Source organism: Monocercomonoides exilis, assembly GCF_001643675.1.
Source record: "Monocercomonoides exilis strain PA203 chromosome Unknown scaffold13-1861174, whole genome shotgun sequence".
Classification (NCBI taxonomy): Eukaryota; Preaxostyla; order Oxymonadida; family Polymastigidae; genus Monocercomonoides; species Monocercomonoides exilis.
Genome location: NW_027150558.1, coordinates 590,367 through 608,939, shown reverse-complemented (window position 1 = coordinate 608,939; position 18,573 = coordinate 590,367). Strand labels below are relative to the sequence as shown.

The 18,573-nt window shown below is 37.5% G+C and overlaps 2 protein-coding genes across 2 annotated transcripts; one reads left to right on the top strand and one right to left on the bottom strand.

The window, feature by feature from the left end:
- Positions 1-2,375: 2,375 nt before the first annotated feature.
- Positions 2,376-2,693, top strand: MONOS_17346 (putative Ras family; the record flags this gene model as incomplete). Its single annotated transcript, XM_067870258.1, has 1 exon — positions 2,376-2,693. The coding sequence occupies one exon, from the start codon at positions 2,376-2,378 to the stop codon at positions 2,691-2,693; it is 318 nt and encodes a 105-aa protein (XP_067730737.1).
- A 2,398-nt stretch (positions 2,694-5,091) lies between these two features.
- On the bottom strand, positions 5,092-11,656 carry MONOS_17345 (uncharacterized protein; the record flags this gene model as incomplete). Its single annotated transcript, XM_067870257.1, has 2 exons — positions 5,092-7,455; positions 7,539-11,656. 2 exons carry the CDS (start codon positions 11,654-11,656, stop codon positions 5,403-5,405), a joined length of 6,171 nt encoding a protein of 2,056 aa, XP_067730736.1. The 3' UTR covers positions 5,092-5,402.
- Between the last annotated feature and the right edge of the window lie 6,917 nt (positions 11,657-18,573).

Sequence of the window (18,573 nt, the reverse complement as noted above, 5' to 3'; positions counted from 1 at the left end):
ATTTCTAGAGCCATGCCAAGATGACTTTTTTTTATTCATTCAAAACATGAAATATAACAATATAAAAATTGTTGAGATAAAAACAACAGCAAACGATGCGAAAGGAAATGGCACTCAAGGAAATGAGAGGCTTCAAATAAGTTCCATCAAAACGAAGAGAGAAACACTCTGGAATTTATTTTTTATTGAGAGTTCATTGCCTCCTTCTTTCAAACGATTCAAGACAAAAGGCAAGAAGCTGAGTCATCTTGCGCATTCTTGCAGCGATTGCACCCAGAAACTCGCATTCCCATTCCATCCAAAAATAACTGCATTTCCCAATGAAAAATTCCCACCTCCATTAGCAAGGCGCAGATTCGCAGAGTATCCCCTTCCACTTTGTCATCCTTTTTGCGTTTCGGTGTTGATCACCAGCTTGGCACTTTCAGCCGAAGCATAAATATCTCTTCCCTTTGTAAATAGAAGCGCGCTTTCGCTGCCGATGACACAAACAAAAATTATGCACTCAAGCTTCAGCTTTCGATTAACTTGCGATGCTCCAGGGGAAAAATAAAATTAAAAAAAATGTAATTGTGAACCAATGGAACATTTGCTGGCCATTTCTTGAACGCTCCAACTTGATCGGAATATCGCTTCTCTGCTTCCATTTGCAGCATCCCTTGTTTCCAGTTTGAAGAATCTGTTATCGCCACAGCTCCGTGCCCTCCAATCAACACACGCACCTGCTAGTTGGATGCATGCCCGCCAACAAAAGCACTGCTTTTCCTTTTCCTCATATCCTTTTCCTTCCAGAATCTGTCTTTTAGGTGTAGCAAAGATACAAATAGCGAAGCAAGCAAAATCATTTGTTGGCAAGCATATCAGGTGGCCAATGTCAATTTCAGTTCTTGTTCGTTCAGCCATTTTCTTTGCTTTTCGCTGGCAAACATCCCTCGCATTTTCGCTTTCCACAAAATGTGACATGGCGCCTGCACATTTTGGAGGAAAAAAATAAAAAATAAAATAAAAAGGAAAAGTGCCAATAAAAGCAAACTGAGCTGAAGCCTCTTCAGCTGGCCATTTCCCAAACGATTTTTCTGCCAATATGGTTCTCATGGAATTTCTCAACAAAAAACTCTTAAAAAAGAAAAAAGCTGCTCTTTTCAACAAAAACATCCTTTCCATTCATAAAAATTCCAAACCTCTTTTTTTTTTCTTGCGCCTACAACATATTCAATATTTTTATTATCGGATCCTCAAGCAGAAGCAAAGGAGAGACTCTTTTTCCATTTTTGGGGGAAAAAATAAGACATCGAAAAGAAAAGGCATTTCACGCTCGATATTGGACAATTCCAAAAGACTGCATGCCTTGAGATATGTTTTATTGCTTTATTGCAAGCAATGTCTTTCTGTGCTGGCACCAGGCATTCCCTCGTTTTTTGAGTCATCGAAAAGAATCCTCCCAAACATGAGGGGGAAAAAAATTAAAAGAACAATTTCATCTGCCATGAAAATCACTTTTGCTCAATGGCTTCTCGAAACGGTCTCTCATCGCAGAACAGCTACAGTCCGGCACACACAAATTGATAGGAAAACAAAAATCATTTTCCAAATGATACGCTCTCCCCACAAATTGCAAACTTTGCTCAATGCTTAAATTCTATCAAATCCAGCAACATAACATGTTCATCCGTTTTTGTGCTGCCTAAGAGCAAATATACGCTTTTTGCTCTCAATTTTTGATTTTGAAGATATTATTATTCGTTGATCATTTCGCTTCAAAATCTTTCAAACAAAGAAAATATTTTATTATAAAATAGCACATAGTCCTATAAATCAATTTATTACAGGTTTGTTATGATATAAAATAAAAACCTTTTAAAGAGAAAGAAATTAATTTTTTTTTGTAAAAATCAATATAAAAATTTTTGATTATTCAAGCAATGAATTTTTGAGTTTTTCTTTAAAAATAATTAATATTTGTCATTTTTATCTTCAAGCTACAATTGAATTGAAGTTCTTTCAATATTATTAGTGATAATCTTCAAAAAATGATGAAAGAGATCTGAACATAATAAAAATATTTCTTTTTGATGAGTGAAACAAAAGAGGAGTTGAGGGTGAAATTGTGCATCGTTGGTGAATATGGAGTAGGCATCTCTTTACTGACCGAAAGATACGTTGATGAAGATTTTTACAATTACAGGCATTAAATAAATTCTGATTTCAAATCAAAAAATGTTTCAGTTGATGACAAAAAAGTTCAGGCATATTTTTGGAATGTTCCTTTTTATCACGAGTATAAGTCAATTCAGAAAGCATATTTTCGAGGATCAGATGCTTGTGCACTTGTCTTCAGACTGTCATCGCATGATTCTTTTGATAACTTGAAAGAGATGAAAAAACAGATAGACAGCATTATGGTGAATGCTTCGAGTGATTGTCCGCTTATCCTTATTGGAAACGGAAGCGATCAGAGGGAGCATCGGGCTGTCAACCGATTTGAGGTGGAAGACTGGTGCAAAAAAGAGGGATTTTGTGGGTATTTTGAGACGTCAGCAGAAACAGGAGAGAATGTGGATGAGGCATTCACGGAGCTGGTACGGCTGGGCTTGAGCTACCACGAATCCAAAGACATTGAAGCAGAAGAGGATGTTACTGAGGAGCCGTCTGCCAAAAACGAGAAATCATCATTCAAATGTTTTCTGATGTGAAATAGAGGATTTCTAAATTAATATTGTATTTTTTATTTTTTATTTTTTATTTATTTTATTTATTTTAGTTTCTTTTAGTTTCTTTTGGAATTTAATTTGCGTTTCGAGTGCTTTCAAGACGATTTTTGTATGTATGAATGTTTGAATGCTTTTCAATGTTGAACTTTTTTGTTTTTTTGTTTTCAAATTCCAAAGGATTTTGTTTTGAAATTGCATTTGAGTTTTGGAAAATAAATTATTATTTAAATAAGATGAACTGACAATCTTGTTTGTTTCACATGAACATTTGTTTATTTTCTTTTCCAGTTTTTCGAATTTTTGAAGGTGTTTGAATGTTTACATTTTGTATCATAACAAACCTGTAATAAATTGATTTATAGGACTATGTGCTATTTTATAATAAAATATTTTCTTTGTTTGAAAGATTTTGAAGCGAAATGATCAACGAATAATAATATCTTCAAAATCAAAAATTGAGAGCAAAAAGCGTATATTTGCTCTTAGGCAGCACAAAAACGGATGAACATGTTATGTTGCTGGATTTGATAGAATTTAAGCATTGAGCAAAGTTTGCAATTTGTGGGGAGAGCGTATCATTTGGAAAATGATTTTTGTTTTCCTATCAATTTGTGTGTGCCGGACTGTAGCTGTTCTGCGATGAGAGACCGTTTCGAGAAGCCATTGAGCAAAAGTGATTTTCATGGCAGATGAAATTGTTCTTTTAATTTTTTTCCCCCTCATGTTTGGGAGGATTCTTTTCGATGACTCAAAAAACGAGGGAATGCCTGGTGCCAGCACAGAAAGACATTGCTTGCAATAAAGCAATAAAACATATCTCAAGGCATGCAGTCTTTTGGAATTGTCCAATATCGAGCGTGAAATGCCTTTTCTTTTCGATGTCTTATTTTTTCCCCCAAAAATGGAAAAAGAGTCTCTCCTTTGCTTCTGCTTGAGGATCCGATAATAAAAATATTGAATATGTTGTAGGCGCAAGAAAAAAAAAAGAGGTTTGGAATTTTTATGAATGGAAAGGATGTTTTTGTTGAAAAGAGCAGCTTTTTTCTTTTTTAAGAGTTTTTTGTTGAGAAATTCCATGAGAACCATATTGGCAGAAAAATCGTTTGGGAAATGGCCAGCTGAAGAGGCTTCAGCTCAGTTTGCTTTTATTGGCACTTTTCCTTTTTATTTTATTTTTTATTTTTTTCCTCCAAAATGTGCAGGCGCCATGTCACATTTTGTGGAAAGCGAAAATGCGAGGGATGTTTGCCAGCGAAAAGCAAAGAAAATGGCTGAACGAACAAGAACTGAAATTGACATTGGCCACCTGATATGCTTGCCAACAAATGATTTTGCTTGCTTCGCTATTTGTATCTTTGCTACACCTAAAAGACAGATTCTGGAAGGAAAAGGATATGAGGAAAAGGAAAAGCAGTGCTTTTGTTGGCGGGCATGCATCCAACTAGCAGGTGCGTGTGTTGATTGGAGGGCACGGAGCTGTGGCGATAACAGATTCTTCAAACTGGAAACAAGGGATGCTGCAAATGGAAGCAGAGAAGCGATATTCCGATCAAGTTGGAGCGTTCAAGAAATGGCCAGCAAATGTTCCATTGGTTCACAATTACATTTTTTTTAATTTTATTTTTCCCCTGGAGCATCGCAAGTTAATCGAAAGCTGAAGCTTGAGTGCATAATTTTTGTTTGTGTCATCGGCAGCGAAAGCGCGCTTCTATTTACAAAGGGAAGAGATATTTATGCTTCGGCTGAAAGTGCCAAGCTGGTGATCAACACCGAAACGCAAAAAGGATGACAAAGTGGAAGGGGATACTCTGCGAATCTGCGCCTTGCTAATGGAGGTGGGAATTTTTCATTGGGAAATGCAGTTATTTTTGGATGGAATGGGAATGCGAGTTTCTGGGTGCAATCGCTGCAAGAATGCGCAAGATGACTCAGCTTCTTGCCTTTTGTCTTGAATCGTTTGAAAGAAGGAGGCAATGAACTCTCAATAAAAAAAATAAATTCCAGAGTGTTTCTCTCTTCGTTTTGATGGAACTTATTTGAAGCCTCTCATTTCCTTGAGTGCCATTTCCTTTCGCATCGTTTGCTGTTGTTTTTATCTCAACAATTTTTATATTGTTATATTTCATGTTTTGAATGAATAAAAAAAAGTCATCTTGGCATGGCTCTAGAAATTTTGCCAAGGCTGAGAAAGATGTATTCTGGGTTTTTGCGCAGGTGCCAACGTTATCACATATTTTTTTTGATTTTGATTTCTTGGCTGAGTCAAAGCAAGGATGTTGGGATATATTTTTCAGGGAACATTCATTTCAGAGAAGAAGGCAATTCACAGAGGAAGATCAAAGGATTTTAGAAATCATTTGCCTCGATGTCTTTCCATTTTGAAGTGGATTTACAAGCAATAAAGCGGAAGTGGTTGTGAAAAATCACTTTCGAGCGAAGTGCAAAAACAACACAGAAAAACACAAACGTCAGACTCTGGCTGGCAAATGTCAAGCCCTGTTTGGAGGCAACAGAAACAAAAGAAAAGAAAACAAAACAAAAGAAAGCCTTCAGAAGCCATGGACAGCTCTTATTTCTTTCTTTCTTGTAATTATTCACCAAAAGCAAAAAAGAAAAAAGAGAGAGATAAAGAGATGAATACGAGGGGTGCGAACGATGGCAATGCTTGTGTTGGAATGAGAGAAGCAAACACTAATAGCTGCAGCAGCTGTTTCTGCTGATGGCAGATTGCTGGTTTGTGAAGAGTGCGTCAGTCATTGTGGGGAGCTTGGCTGACTCGGGGAACTTCTGAAAGAACTCTCTCAAAATGGAGACAAGAGAAGGCCGGTTGGAAGGCTGAAAGGAGAGGCATTCGCTGACGACCAAAGAGAATGAGCTTGCAGCATTTCCGCACATGCTCAAAGCCTCTCCTTTTGCAATCTTGTCTCCAGCAATCACAGCCTCGTACTCCCCGAACGGGATGTGGAGTGTCAGGCACTCCCACAGCATCATCCCGATCGAGAACACCACCGACTTCTTTGTTGCCTTCATGTTCTTGTTGATCAGCAGCTCTGGTGCCTTCCACCTCAGACACTCTTTTTTGAAGCTATCTTCATCCTCAAATGCCGATGAGGGAAGGGAGTCATCATTGTCATCATCATCACTGGCAGATGTCACAACAGTTGATGATGAGATGGATGAGGAATCTGAACTATCATCTGACAATAAATCAGAATGCATCACAATGCAGATGACCATATGTTCTGAGAACAGCACAATGTGAGGACTCAGATTGGCAAGTGACTGAAGCTTGTTTTCCATTTCATCAAAGGAGTGAAGAGCGAGATTAGCCACCCAGAACAGGATCTGAGCAGCCGAGACTTCCCTCTCCTGAAGAGTCCCAATAGCCATCTCCTTTGTCTTATTCCTTCCATGCAACAACATAAATAGTGAATCCCTCAGATCCACAATCAGCTTTTCATGTGGTGATGAGCAGGCCATCGCATCCACCAGATTCGACATTGACGAAGTGGTTGGGCACAGATCCTCCCTTCGAACAAAAGTGGATTCAGTGTCTGAAGTGTCTGTGGATGAAGTGGATGAAGTGGATGGTGAAGGAGATCTCTTTCTCGATATGTCATCTTCTTCCTCAACCTTTTCCAATGCCCATTCAGGAATCTTGTCTGAATCTTTTCCCAGAATGTATTCAGTCGATCCACTCTCAGCCAGCAAATGCTCTGACGATTCTGAATGCTGAAGGCTTTTCGCATATACCCTCTTCTTCATCCTCTCTTCATCCTTCTTCTCAGCCTCCCTCTCTGCTCTCCTCCACTGCTCTTCTGGCGACATCTCCATCGTCACCATCTCGAATGCCTTCGGATCCTTTCTGATGTTATCATTCACAATCTCTCTCAGATCTTCTGCTTCATTCTTTGCCTTTCTCCATCGAACAGCCAGAACAATTGAAGCAATCAGAACAATCAATAGAACAATAGCCATAATGATCACAATCAATGCCCATGATGATTTCCCTTCTTTTCCTCTTTCAGCAATCCTTTCATCTCCGCTTGTCTGAGACTCGCTCCTGTTCTTCAGAATAAAAGACTCAGTTGAGCATTTGGAAGATCCAAAATATATTCCAACAGAAACTTCTGTCTCGCTGCCAGCATTGAGCACGCGCAAAGATGGAACTCTTCCATGAACTTCGTTTTCACTTTTATATCCCTCGTCCACAAATGAATAATCCTCAGAAAAATCAGAGCCAGTCTTTTTCAATGAGATCCAGAATGATAAATCGCATGGAAGCAACAACTGACCTTTGAAAATCAGCACAGTCTCGCCTTCAACTTCTTCTGCCTCCACGCTTTCTAGCATAGGGATAAACAGCTCAGAAGGTCTTTCGGCTTCCATTCCTCGCAGTTCACAGCCTTCATTCAAAATCCACAGAGAAGTGTTGTCTTTCAGTCCATCTCCACCTTTCAAGCTCTGTATGTTCAACGTCCCAGAATCGCTGCACATAATGTTTCTCCGAGCTGATGGATAATTGGCAATCAATGGGCTATTCTCTTTGAATTCTCCCTTCTCGATTCTCATATTCCCACCAGATATTGATAAGGCACCTGCTGATGAGCACGTAATTGTTGTATCCTTCATCACAATATTGCTGCTTCTTGCATCCAAAAGCGACCCATTCCATTTGCACAGCTCATTTCCACTCTCGTTTCTTTCTTCTTCTGTATCAGAGCCTCCGTCGAATGTGCATGAACTGATGCAAACATCATTACACTGGTCAAGCGACACAATTCTTCCCTTTGCAAATCGCTTTTGCATCCTCCAAATGAACAATACGAGAGTTCAATCATCGACAAGCATGACTTGAAGCATATGCAGCTCTCTCTTTCTGCTTGACTTGTTATGTTTTTGATATTCACCAGCGAAACATTCACAACTCCACTCTCACAGTCTTCCAACTCTAGTAAACTTCCTTGCTCAGTATTCACTTCATCCACATCTTGCTTTGAAATAGTTACACTTCTGCACGCTGTGCATTCGATGAGACTCTTCCATGCATTCACCATTGATGCATTTAATTCGGTAATCTTTATTTCATTGGCTTCCACAAAACGAAACAGGCAATTCCGAAAAGACAGCTCACTCACAGTGCAGCTATCAAACATTACGATTCCACCTTTAACTTCCAATAGACAGAACGGAACATCTGCTTTTCCTGTGTGTTCTTCTGACTCTTTACTTCTAAATCCAACAGCATACAATCTAAATCGACAATCTTCAGCCTCAATTAGACTTTTATGCTCACTTTCTATCCTCTCGCAAAACTCGAACAATATTCGCTCGAATGTGGCGCTTTCCTTCACAGATATCACGCTTTTCGCATTCCCCATTACAACTCCTTCAACAATTACTGATGCGCTCATTTCGCTACTGAACGACCTTACAGATACGCTTTTCAGTAACAGCTCGTTCTCTAGCGTTGTGCTCTTTTCCACAAGAATCTGTGAATATTGGCTTCCGATCACGTGACGAGCGCCGATATCCAGAGATGTGCATGGAGATGTAATTTCGCCACATTGCTTTGTGCTTGTGCTGTTCATTGCTGTGCCAGACACAAAGATTGTTTCGCTCCGATACACAATCACCATCAGCAACAAATCTTCTTCGCTTGCAAATCCGCCTTCCGGGCATCCCCACATAGCCAATTCCTTTACAAATGGCAATCTGAAGTCCAAAACAAACTGCTCTTCTCCAACCTGATTTTCTATGTTTTGACATTGCACATACACATCTCTCCCGCGAAATGCTTTGTTTCCAAGAAACGTCACACCACAAAGCACGAAAGGCAGCTTCATCTCGCATTCACAAGAGCTTTTCAAATACATGCCGCCTCCTCTCCCAGCCAGCGAGCAGAAGCAACTCAGAACGAAAGAATTCACCCATTCCATCCATCCTCCATCGCTCAGACTGAACATCACACCTCCTCCTTTGCTGGAAGCATCAGATCCACAACCTTCCATTGTTGAGTTTTCTACCTTCATCTTCACACCTGCACTTCCTGGCCACTCAATCAGCGATGGGTGCTGTGATCCATTCTGATCAATATTCTCCAGTGAACACCCAACAATCACAACATTCCACTCATCGTCTCCATTTTCTTCCATCATCCCCTTTTGATTTGCGCATTCAACAACAATGGCGCTTTTGCCTTTCAACTCCAAATCTCTGACAGCCGTGTTCCACAGATCTAATTGCGAATTTATTGTGATGGCAATCAGTTCCCTTTGTGACCTCAGATTGGAAATATTTGTGCTGTTAACAAAAACATTTCCTTTCGGAGCACTTATCAGAGAAAAGCCAAGATACCCGCCTTCCGAACTCATCACCTCAAAGCAACACTCTTTTATCTTCACATTTCCATCTGCTGCATCTGAGTAAAAGAGCACATCAGCATTGCTATCAAAGCTGAGAGGCACTTGCATTTCTATCTTCTCAATGTTCAGATTGCCATTGCACCAAACAATCTTCCTTTCCAAACCCTTCAAATTCGATGCAAATGCAATTGAGGCAACTTCGTCATTTCCTGATATCACTGTTGATGTACCATTCAATGCAACCTCGCTTCTCATCTCTGCACATCCTCTCACAATAACCGTCTTTTCATCACTTTTCCCAAGCCTTTTTAGTGCCTTCTCAATCGTTGTACATGGATATTCTTCAAATCCGCATACTGCGGCATCCCCACTTTTGCTCCCGCCAGCATGTGCTTCTTTTGACATGTTTGTCCAAAAATACAAAACCAGTGGAATGGCATTGTTTTCTTTTATTCTTCCTCCTTCACATCCACACATCTGAGTTAAATCTGTCAAATTAAAATTAAATCCTAGTTTATTTCTGTTAATTACAGGAGAAAGATCCTCTGAACTCACAAACATACTCTTCCCAACATCAGCATTGCATTCTTCAAATATCACCTCTTTCAGAATGAAGTCAGAAGCACTTCCAGCCAACAGCAAACACAGACCACCTCCGCAACCACCATTTCCTTCTTCGCCCCTTATTGAAGTACAGTTCTTCAGCTCTGTTGCCCCGTTTCCATCCCTTTCAGAATCTTCTTCGTTTTTTATCTCGGCGTTAGATACGTTTCCAATGCTGAACCGTGATCCTTCCTTCATCTCAATGCACAATCCTCCTCCATTTCCACTAATGCATCCACCATTCTCCATCAATCCACCAACTACTTCGAATGAGCATTCGCTCCCCAATACACACTCGATTGCTCCTCCATTCTTTTCAAATGAGCTAAAGCCTATTATGGAACAGTTCATAAGCGAAACACTCTTCCCACCGATTGTCGAAAGAAATCGTAAAGAAAGCAACAGATTCCTCTGTACCACTTTCTTTCCAGTTATTTTTGAGTTGCTCACACTCATTGAAGCACCATTTCGAATATTTATCAGCTCGCAGTTTGCTGTTGAAGACACTTCATCCATTTCCAATCTATCAATTATTCCAAAAGTGCTTGCTCCTCCCAGTGAAATAAGAGGAAAGCCAGCCAATGAAATAGAATTTGCGCTAAACTGTGTGATATTAACAGTTCCGCTTATCACTTCCATGAATGCAAATGAAAGTTCAGTGCCTGTGTTTTTCATTGAAGCAGAGCATTCCTCCATTGTCAATTTTGCTGCGGATTGCACAGAAATAAGAGTATTATGCTGCTGCATTTCTGAGGGTAAAGCAAACAATAACTGACTCAAAAGAGTGTCTGCTTTGATCTTTACCAATAATAGTTCCAGCCCATTAGCATCTTCCCCAACAGTCCATCCACTTCCTTCGGCTTGTCCTCTGATTGCGTATTTAGAAGCTTCCAATTCTATTTCATCTGTCATGCTTATTATCCCATTTACGCACACCTTTCTCTCTCCTTCTTGTCTCTCCAATGTGTGCTTCAATGTCAAGCAAGGAAATTCAACAAATCCACAGTGCAAGTGATCAAAGCTATCCTTGTCGCTCACAACAAGCTCGTCTGGTGATGGAATCAGATACACGCACAGCGGGATTCTGACTCTTTCATCTCCTCCATCAAACCCTCGAATTGTGTTGATCGTTGCATTCGATTCAGTCACAGATGAGATTTTCCTTCCTGTTGCCGTGCATTCCAGATTGACAGAATCCACAAATATGTCACTCCCCCATCTGGCTTCGTTATCTGTGAACAAGGTGGTGATTGAATATTCCGCACTTTCATCTGTCACAGTCAAAAACATTCCGCCACCTCTTCCAGTGACTGTCGAGGCAAAGCAATTGCGAATTTCTCCATCTTCAACCTTCAGACACCCGGAAGCGTCAACTTTCAAATCTAATGCTCCACCTTTTTCTGATTCCGCGCTTCCGCACCTGACAATTGTGCACGCTTTTATTGTCAAATCAGGCAGATTACTGTTGGTGCTCACAAGAGAGCATCCATCCGATACTCGAATGATATCGATAAAAGTGCAATTGTTCAGTAGAAACAAAGTTGCTGCACTCTGTGAAAGTGAAATCAGGCATGTATCACTGAAAATCCTATCCCACTTCACATCTTGCATTTTCAGTTCTCCGCCGTCAAGTGACACAAGCGAATTGAGCAAGTAATTGCCTTTGCTATGAGCAGAATTCATTGAGATATTCAGATTTGACAGTTTGCATTTTCCACTCCCTTGTATTTTGAATAATCTGGCACTTCTGCCAGCAGCATCTTCTGTATCATGAATGATACTCAAATCATGAATGCTCCCTGAGCCTCCCTCAACTGCAAATAGAGTTGCATCACCTTCTTTGAATCTCGTATTGATGAATGATCCTGAAGATGAAGAGCCAAGAATGGTTATTGCTCCATCACTAATTCCAACTCCTTTCACTTCAACAACAGTTCCTGGAAGCACACTTATTACCTCCACAAATCCCACAATCATTTGGGAAAGACAATGGCTGATTGTGAGGCATGCACACGATTCATTCAATCCACAGCTGAATGTATCTTTTGCATTTGCTTGATTCTCCTTCGAGGAGACAAATCTGCATTTTCCTCCTGTGTTTGGAAGCCAATCACTTTTATCTATCAAACTGTTCCATTTCAGACTGACGGTATTGGAATCAGTTGTTGTTACACATGATTTATGAATGTTATTTATTGTGGAACTGTCTAATACAATATCAATACCAGCATATTTCACTGTGTTTTTATGAAAAAAGCAAAACATAACAAGAATCCAATTACAATTTGAATCAATATGAAACATTACCGCTCCTGCACTTTTTTCAGAGTGGCATTCGATAAATGCACAGTTACTTATTGAAAATTGGATTGTTGACGTTCCTTGATAAAAAGCTCCTCCTGTGGAATCCAGTGATGAATTACTGTTACAACGCGAAAACACTGAATTCAGCAAGCCTGGACCATCCCCTGGAAAAGTTGATATCAGTCTTATACCACCTCCGTCATTACCAGCTTGGCAATTATGAAATTTTAAATCATCGAAAAGACTTGACAATATGCCCAAACAATAAATACCTCCACCATAATAATTACCAATCATTCCAGCAAAACATGAATCAAAAATACAGCCTTTTATCGAAATTGATTTTATTGCTGATGCATACATTGCTCCACCATGGTTTGAGGATGAACAGTTAAAGAATAAAGAATCCGTAATCGAGAGTGAAGCCTCTGTGTTGTCGCTGATGCTAATAGCTCCTCCATCAGCAGCATTGCATTCTCTCCATTCACACTGCGAATATGTTGCTGATTCATGAATTGTTGCTCTTTTGGTATTGCCAAACCTATTTGAAGAGCGATGATTCTTTTCAAAAGAAGAATTGAAAGCAAAAAAATTCAGTGGATGTTCGGAAAGGAGAAATACATCATCGCTTGTGCAGCTTTCATATGATTTGATCATGCAGTTGTCGAGCAAACTGTTTGTTGAATGATTTATTTCAGCTTTTGATAGAAATGATACAGGATCGATGGATATATTTGTCAAAATGCAATAATCAAGCATTTGAGTGAAACAGCTTCCTTTACAAAGAACTGGTTCATCTTTGATGAAAGCTATATCAGAAATTGTTGAATGTTCAAGTGTTATTTCGGATGAGTAAGTGGATTCAATTAAAGAGGAGATAATGAAATGACTGTGTGGCACAAGAATTGACAGATTTTTCAAAATGGCAACACTTTCACATTTAATAAAAGATGCATCTGAACAATTTGCAAAACGAAAATGACAGTCATCGATTTCGATGCAAGATGAACTTCCAATGAACAGTGAATAAGTTGAATCCGATTTGAAAATTGTGATTAAAGATAATATAAGAGAAGAGTTTTTCAAGTTCGTGCTGGAATAAACACAAGTGTGTGGTTTTATGTCTATTGAAGTTCCAGCAAAACGACTTGACAGTTTAATCTGAAACAAATTACTTTTTGAATTATTTCGTTCTTCAAAACACAAATTGTGAATGGCTTTCATTGTTGGAAAACCACACCAACAATGCGATAAGAGAATTAAGAAAATGAGCATTGAAAAAAAATATTAATCAATATAAACAGAATTTGGGGCAAAATTTTTCCATTTACGAAAAATTCCGTGTTTTGTTCCAAACTTCTTCCACTTATATATCACAATGAATGTTACATTATAATGCAATAAAAGTATTTTTGTGTTATCCATAATTAAAATATTATTCGAGTTTTATGAACGAACATCATATTTGTGGAAATAATAGGAGAGCATTTAAGAAAGGAGCGATAAGGATCACAGCATTATTAAAATAATACGAAGAGAAAGGAAACAAACGAAATTGAATTGTTTTTACTGCTGATGAAAGTTAGTAATTATCTGTGAAATTGTGAACACTGTTATGACTAACATTGATGAAAAATGAATCATTCAAAAGGACATCAAAAGACGAACATACACTCTTGAGGAGCATAGAATTCTATCATTATTGATGATATATGAAAAAGAAAAAGAAGTTACGAAAGATAATAAAGAAGAAAGAAGAAATAACCTTATGAGCTGAATGAAAAATAAGGACAAAATATTGCATTGAGCATTTATATCGCATTAATCATTTAAGGACCGTTTTTGAAGACCAACCGCTAACATTTCGCGATGTTTTAGGAGAGAGAAAGCCGACGGCTGAGATCGATTGCTTCAGAAAGAGAAAACATAGATGTTTTGCATTGGACATTTCGCACGTGCAAAGTTAGAAATATTCATTCGGACATATGAATCTTGCAAAGCATTGATTAGTTCAATTTTAAGAAATCAGGCTAAATCTCATTCTTCAATAGTTACTCTATCTTCTTCTCTCTTTTTTGTTAATTCGATATCAATTTCGAAATTGACACAAGTGGAATCTGAAACGGAGATTTTCCCTCATTTTCTTGTGTAAATTTGTCTCCGTAATATCCATCTTAGAAGGAGAAGAGATACGGGCTCCGCATCTGGCGTCTCTTTTTGATATGCACGTGGAAGAAATTCCAAGCTTGGCAATGAGACAGAAGGCAGACATTTGGACGTGTGACGTGTGACATTTGCGCTGGCGAAAGGGTGAGTTCTGTTTCCTGGGACGACAAACAAAGAGATGCTGAAGCTGATTCAACATTCAAAGTGAGAATAACAGTGTAAGCTGAGGAGAGAAAGCTGCGAGTATCAGGCTAACAGATGCATTGACAAAACTGAGAAGTTATTGAGCATATTAATTGTTCCAGTTGCCAAAGTGAAGACAAAAAAGGTGATTATCTTTTCGTACAGATTGATACAAATTCACAAAATGCTGTTTGATAACGTGGTGTTTTCCTCTGTTCTATCAACTGGGTGTGAAGCGAACGCATTCGCAGAAGCGAGTTGTCCGAAATGAGAAGCCGAGTACTGCTGAGCGACCTATCATCGCTCGCTGACTGATTCCACATTCTCAACTCGCATATACTCTTGAGTGCCGAAAAGGAAGTGCATCACCCATTTCTGAACATGAGTGTGACAAAGCATATAACTGAAAAGAAAGCTCAGCAAAAAACGGAAAAAAAGAAGATTTTTGGAACTGTATATGCTTCTGCACCACATATTTTGCCAACTTTTTTTATCATTACCATTATCTTCTTCTTCTTGCTCCTCCTCCTCCTCCTTCTTCTTCTTCTTCTTCTTCTTCTTCTTCTTCTTCTTCTTTTTTTTTTTTTTTTTTTTTTTTGTCTTCTTTGTCTTCTTCTTCTTCTTCTCTTTCTTCTCATCCAAAAGTTTCAAACAGATTATTTTCTACTCCTTTTCAACTTGAAAACAATATTTCTCTTCCTCCTCTCCCAAAAACTTGTTCATCTTCTTTTTCTTCTTCCTCTTCCTCTTCCTCCTCCTCCTCTTCTTCTTCTTCTCATTCTCCTTCTCCTTCTTCTTCCTCTTCCTCTTTTATCTCTTCAGCCAACACAGATAAATCCAATTTAAGTGAGTCTTCTATCTCTTTTATCGCTTCTGTCGAATCTTCTTCTTCTCATTCTTCTCCTTCTCACTCTTTTTGTTTTCCTTCTTCTTCTTCTTCTTCTTATCAAAACTGCTTACATTCTGACATATGTGTGCATGCAAACAGAGGAATTTTTCATTGCGCGCCTTCCAATCCATCTCATGAATGGATTGTTTGAAAGAGATGAATTATATGAACATAACATCTCATTACTCCACTGTAAGGTCACTGTTGAATAATGTATTCGAAGTAATCAAGAGCAAATGATGGCAATTAAATTAGAGAAAAAAACATCCAATGAAACGAATGCAAAGATGATTACGTTGCACAGCGCTTCATAAGCAGAACGCAATGCACAACAAAACAAGCAAGCCGCACAAAGCGGTTTCTGCCTTCTTAACTTTCAATAGCCTCATTCACCATTCTCTCCTCCTCAATTTCAGATGATATGTGTTTTGAGAGGTGTTACTGCAGAAAGCTCATCAACAGGCAACAAACGGATTTTGTGACAGGATTCTTCAATAGAATATTAATTCTTTCCATATTCTTGGAGAGTTGAAGAGCCATAGCGAGGTTGGTGCAAAAATTATCTGGTCACTTTCTCTTTGGATAGAACTCAAAGGATATTAGATATTAAGTCACAGAAGTGTGTTCAGACAGATACAGTATTTGATGAAGCATCGATGCTACTCAACGCTTCAAAAATTGTGAAATAACATTTTGATATAGCAGAAAAGAAATTAAATTGGATGAGATTGGAATGCAATATCAGTAGAAACTCTTCAAATTATGCAAATGCATCTTATAAAATGAAATACCAAAGATAAAGTGAGAAGGTTGAAAATAGAGAAGGAAATGAGGAAGAGAGATAGAAAAAGAAACTGTTTAAGCGGCAAATACTTTTGATGGACAAATAGAAGAAGAAAGAGAAGAAAAGCTTCAGCAACTTCTGGGAAGAGCAAAATGCAACGGGGAATTCATTTCTTCGCCTGATGGAGTGGTTGTGCTGTGGAATACAAACTACTTATTTGCGAATAACAATTTCATGGTATGAAAGAATCGTCTGAGGAAAGGCATGGATGAGAAGAAGATGGAGACAATAAGAGAATGAGAAAGAGAAAACAAAAGGAAATAGAGATCTATGAATTTTTGAAGACGGTTGTTCGGTAGCAGGATGAATGACAGCAAACGAGGAAGATGAAGAGAAATGCAAAGAAGACAATTCGAACGAAGCACTGCTCTAAGAGAAAGAAAATGAGCGCATTTCATTTGAAGAGAATGTTAAAGAAGAAAAGTGAGAAAAGGAGAAAGAAAAGCTACTCAGTTTCACTTTCTCAAAACTCTGAACAAAATGAAATGTCTCTCATCGTCTTTCTTAATGTCCATTACAGTTACAAAATTGCAGCTTTTGATGGAACAAATTATTCTTTCAGTCACATTTGGAATGATGAAAGAAACATATGCTCGTATTTTTCTATTTAACATGGGCCCTTTCAGGTTTCCGAGTATGAGAAATGAAAAGAAAAAGCAATTGCTTTTAATTCTATCAATGTTTAAGATTTTGTTTTAATATCCACAATAACAAGTGAAGCGAACAATTTTGAGTCACTATTGTCTCTTTTGACTTGACAATGCTTCACATTCTTATATAAATACTGCTTTTATTGGATGTCTTACAGATTCTCTACTGTTTTGAAAAGATAAAAATCAGAAAATGTTCATTATTTTATCAATTTTTGTATTTTAAAACCATTTGACTGAATCAATTATTTCCTTAAAAAAAACTTATGATTTGATTTTGGCACATTTTGTTTGATATCTGATACCCTTTATTCGTTTCTTTAATCCCATGATTAATTGCTAATCCAAATAATAATGAATTGTTATGCTGAAAAAGCGCGGTCGACGAAAAGTCGCCACGCGAGTCAAATTGACGATTATCTTCGTCAAATTGCTCCTGTGGATGCTGAAGGGTGTTTGTTTTCATTTTTATTTCACAGTGAAAAAGGAAAACCCTACCAATCAAAAATTGAGACTCATTTGAAAGGTTTGCTCAAAACTTTTATTCAAAAGATGTTAATACTTTGTGTATTAATTTACTGTTAATTATGTTTTCTGTTAATTTTTTTAATTGCAATGGGGAATTGTGAGCAAATTTGTTGTTGTGTTATTTTCTTCTTTAAACTTTTTTTCTATGATCATCAATCAATATTTTTGAATTCTTTATTTAACTCATTATTCTTTCAAGTCATTATTATTCAACAGTTGAAATTTTAAAAAATTTTTTGCAGTTAATAAATTTTTATCTTTATTTCATTGATACTTTAATGTTAAAAAATACATGATTTTTGTAATTGAATTACGATTTTTTCCATATCCTTGTTTTCCATATTTTTTCACAATTTTCATTGATAATAATCAATTTTTTTATATTTTATAATTTTTCGTAAATTTTCCATTTATTTAACCCATTGCAATTAAAAAAATTACAGAAACTGATTAACGTATATTATTACTCATTTCAGACAAGTTAAGAAATATTTTGAAAAATCTGTCTCAACTCTACGCTTTGCTTGGTCGAAACGATAGAGTTTCTCTTCTCTCTGCGATTTCTTCTGAAATTCAACTTACAGAACTCAGAGAGAATGGCTGGCTGGTAACAAAAAATGAATATTATTACTCAAAAAATAAGCAAGCCAATAAAAGAAATGAGTCCCTGGCAGACATGGAGAGAAAAAAAAAAGTTAATGAAAAAAGTGTGCAAAATTTCTTTAATTATGTTTTTGTGTTTTGTTTTGACATATTAATATCTAGAAAAAGAACAATTTGAAAAGATAGAAGAATGGCTGGTAAAAAACAGCTCTGCCAGTTGCGAAAATGGAAGACAGCGAAAAAAAGGTTTATTTTTCGGAAATAATTATAATTTGTTTCATCTTTTGATAATTATGATTTTTTTTCAACAAATTATCAATCTATAAAAGGATTAAACCGTTCAAAAATGGCTCCTGCTGCTTCTTCCATTCATCCACAGCCTCAATTAATTGGAGGAGATGATTCGCCGATCGGAATTATCCAAAGCGAGCGGAGTGAGAAAGAAAATACTTCTTCATCTGAGCATTTCTTGGAGCATGGAGTTCTTCAACACTCCAACTCTTTCGAAAATAACAAAGATAAAAAAAAAATAATTAATGAATCGAAATTCAACAATATCAACAGAAAAATAAATAATAATTACAAAAACAATCAAAAAAAAGAAATTCAAATTCAAAAAATACATAATCACATCACTTTCACGTCTTCTTCCAATAATGAAAACACCTGCTTCGTTCAATCGCATTCTGGTATTCAAAAGGTTTGTGAAAAAGCAAATGTTGAAAAA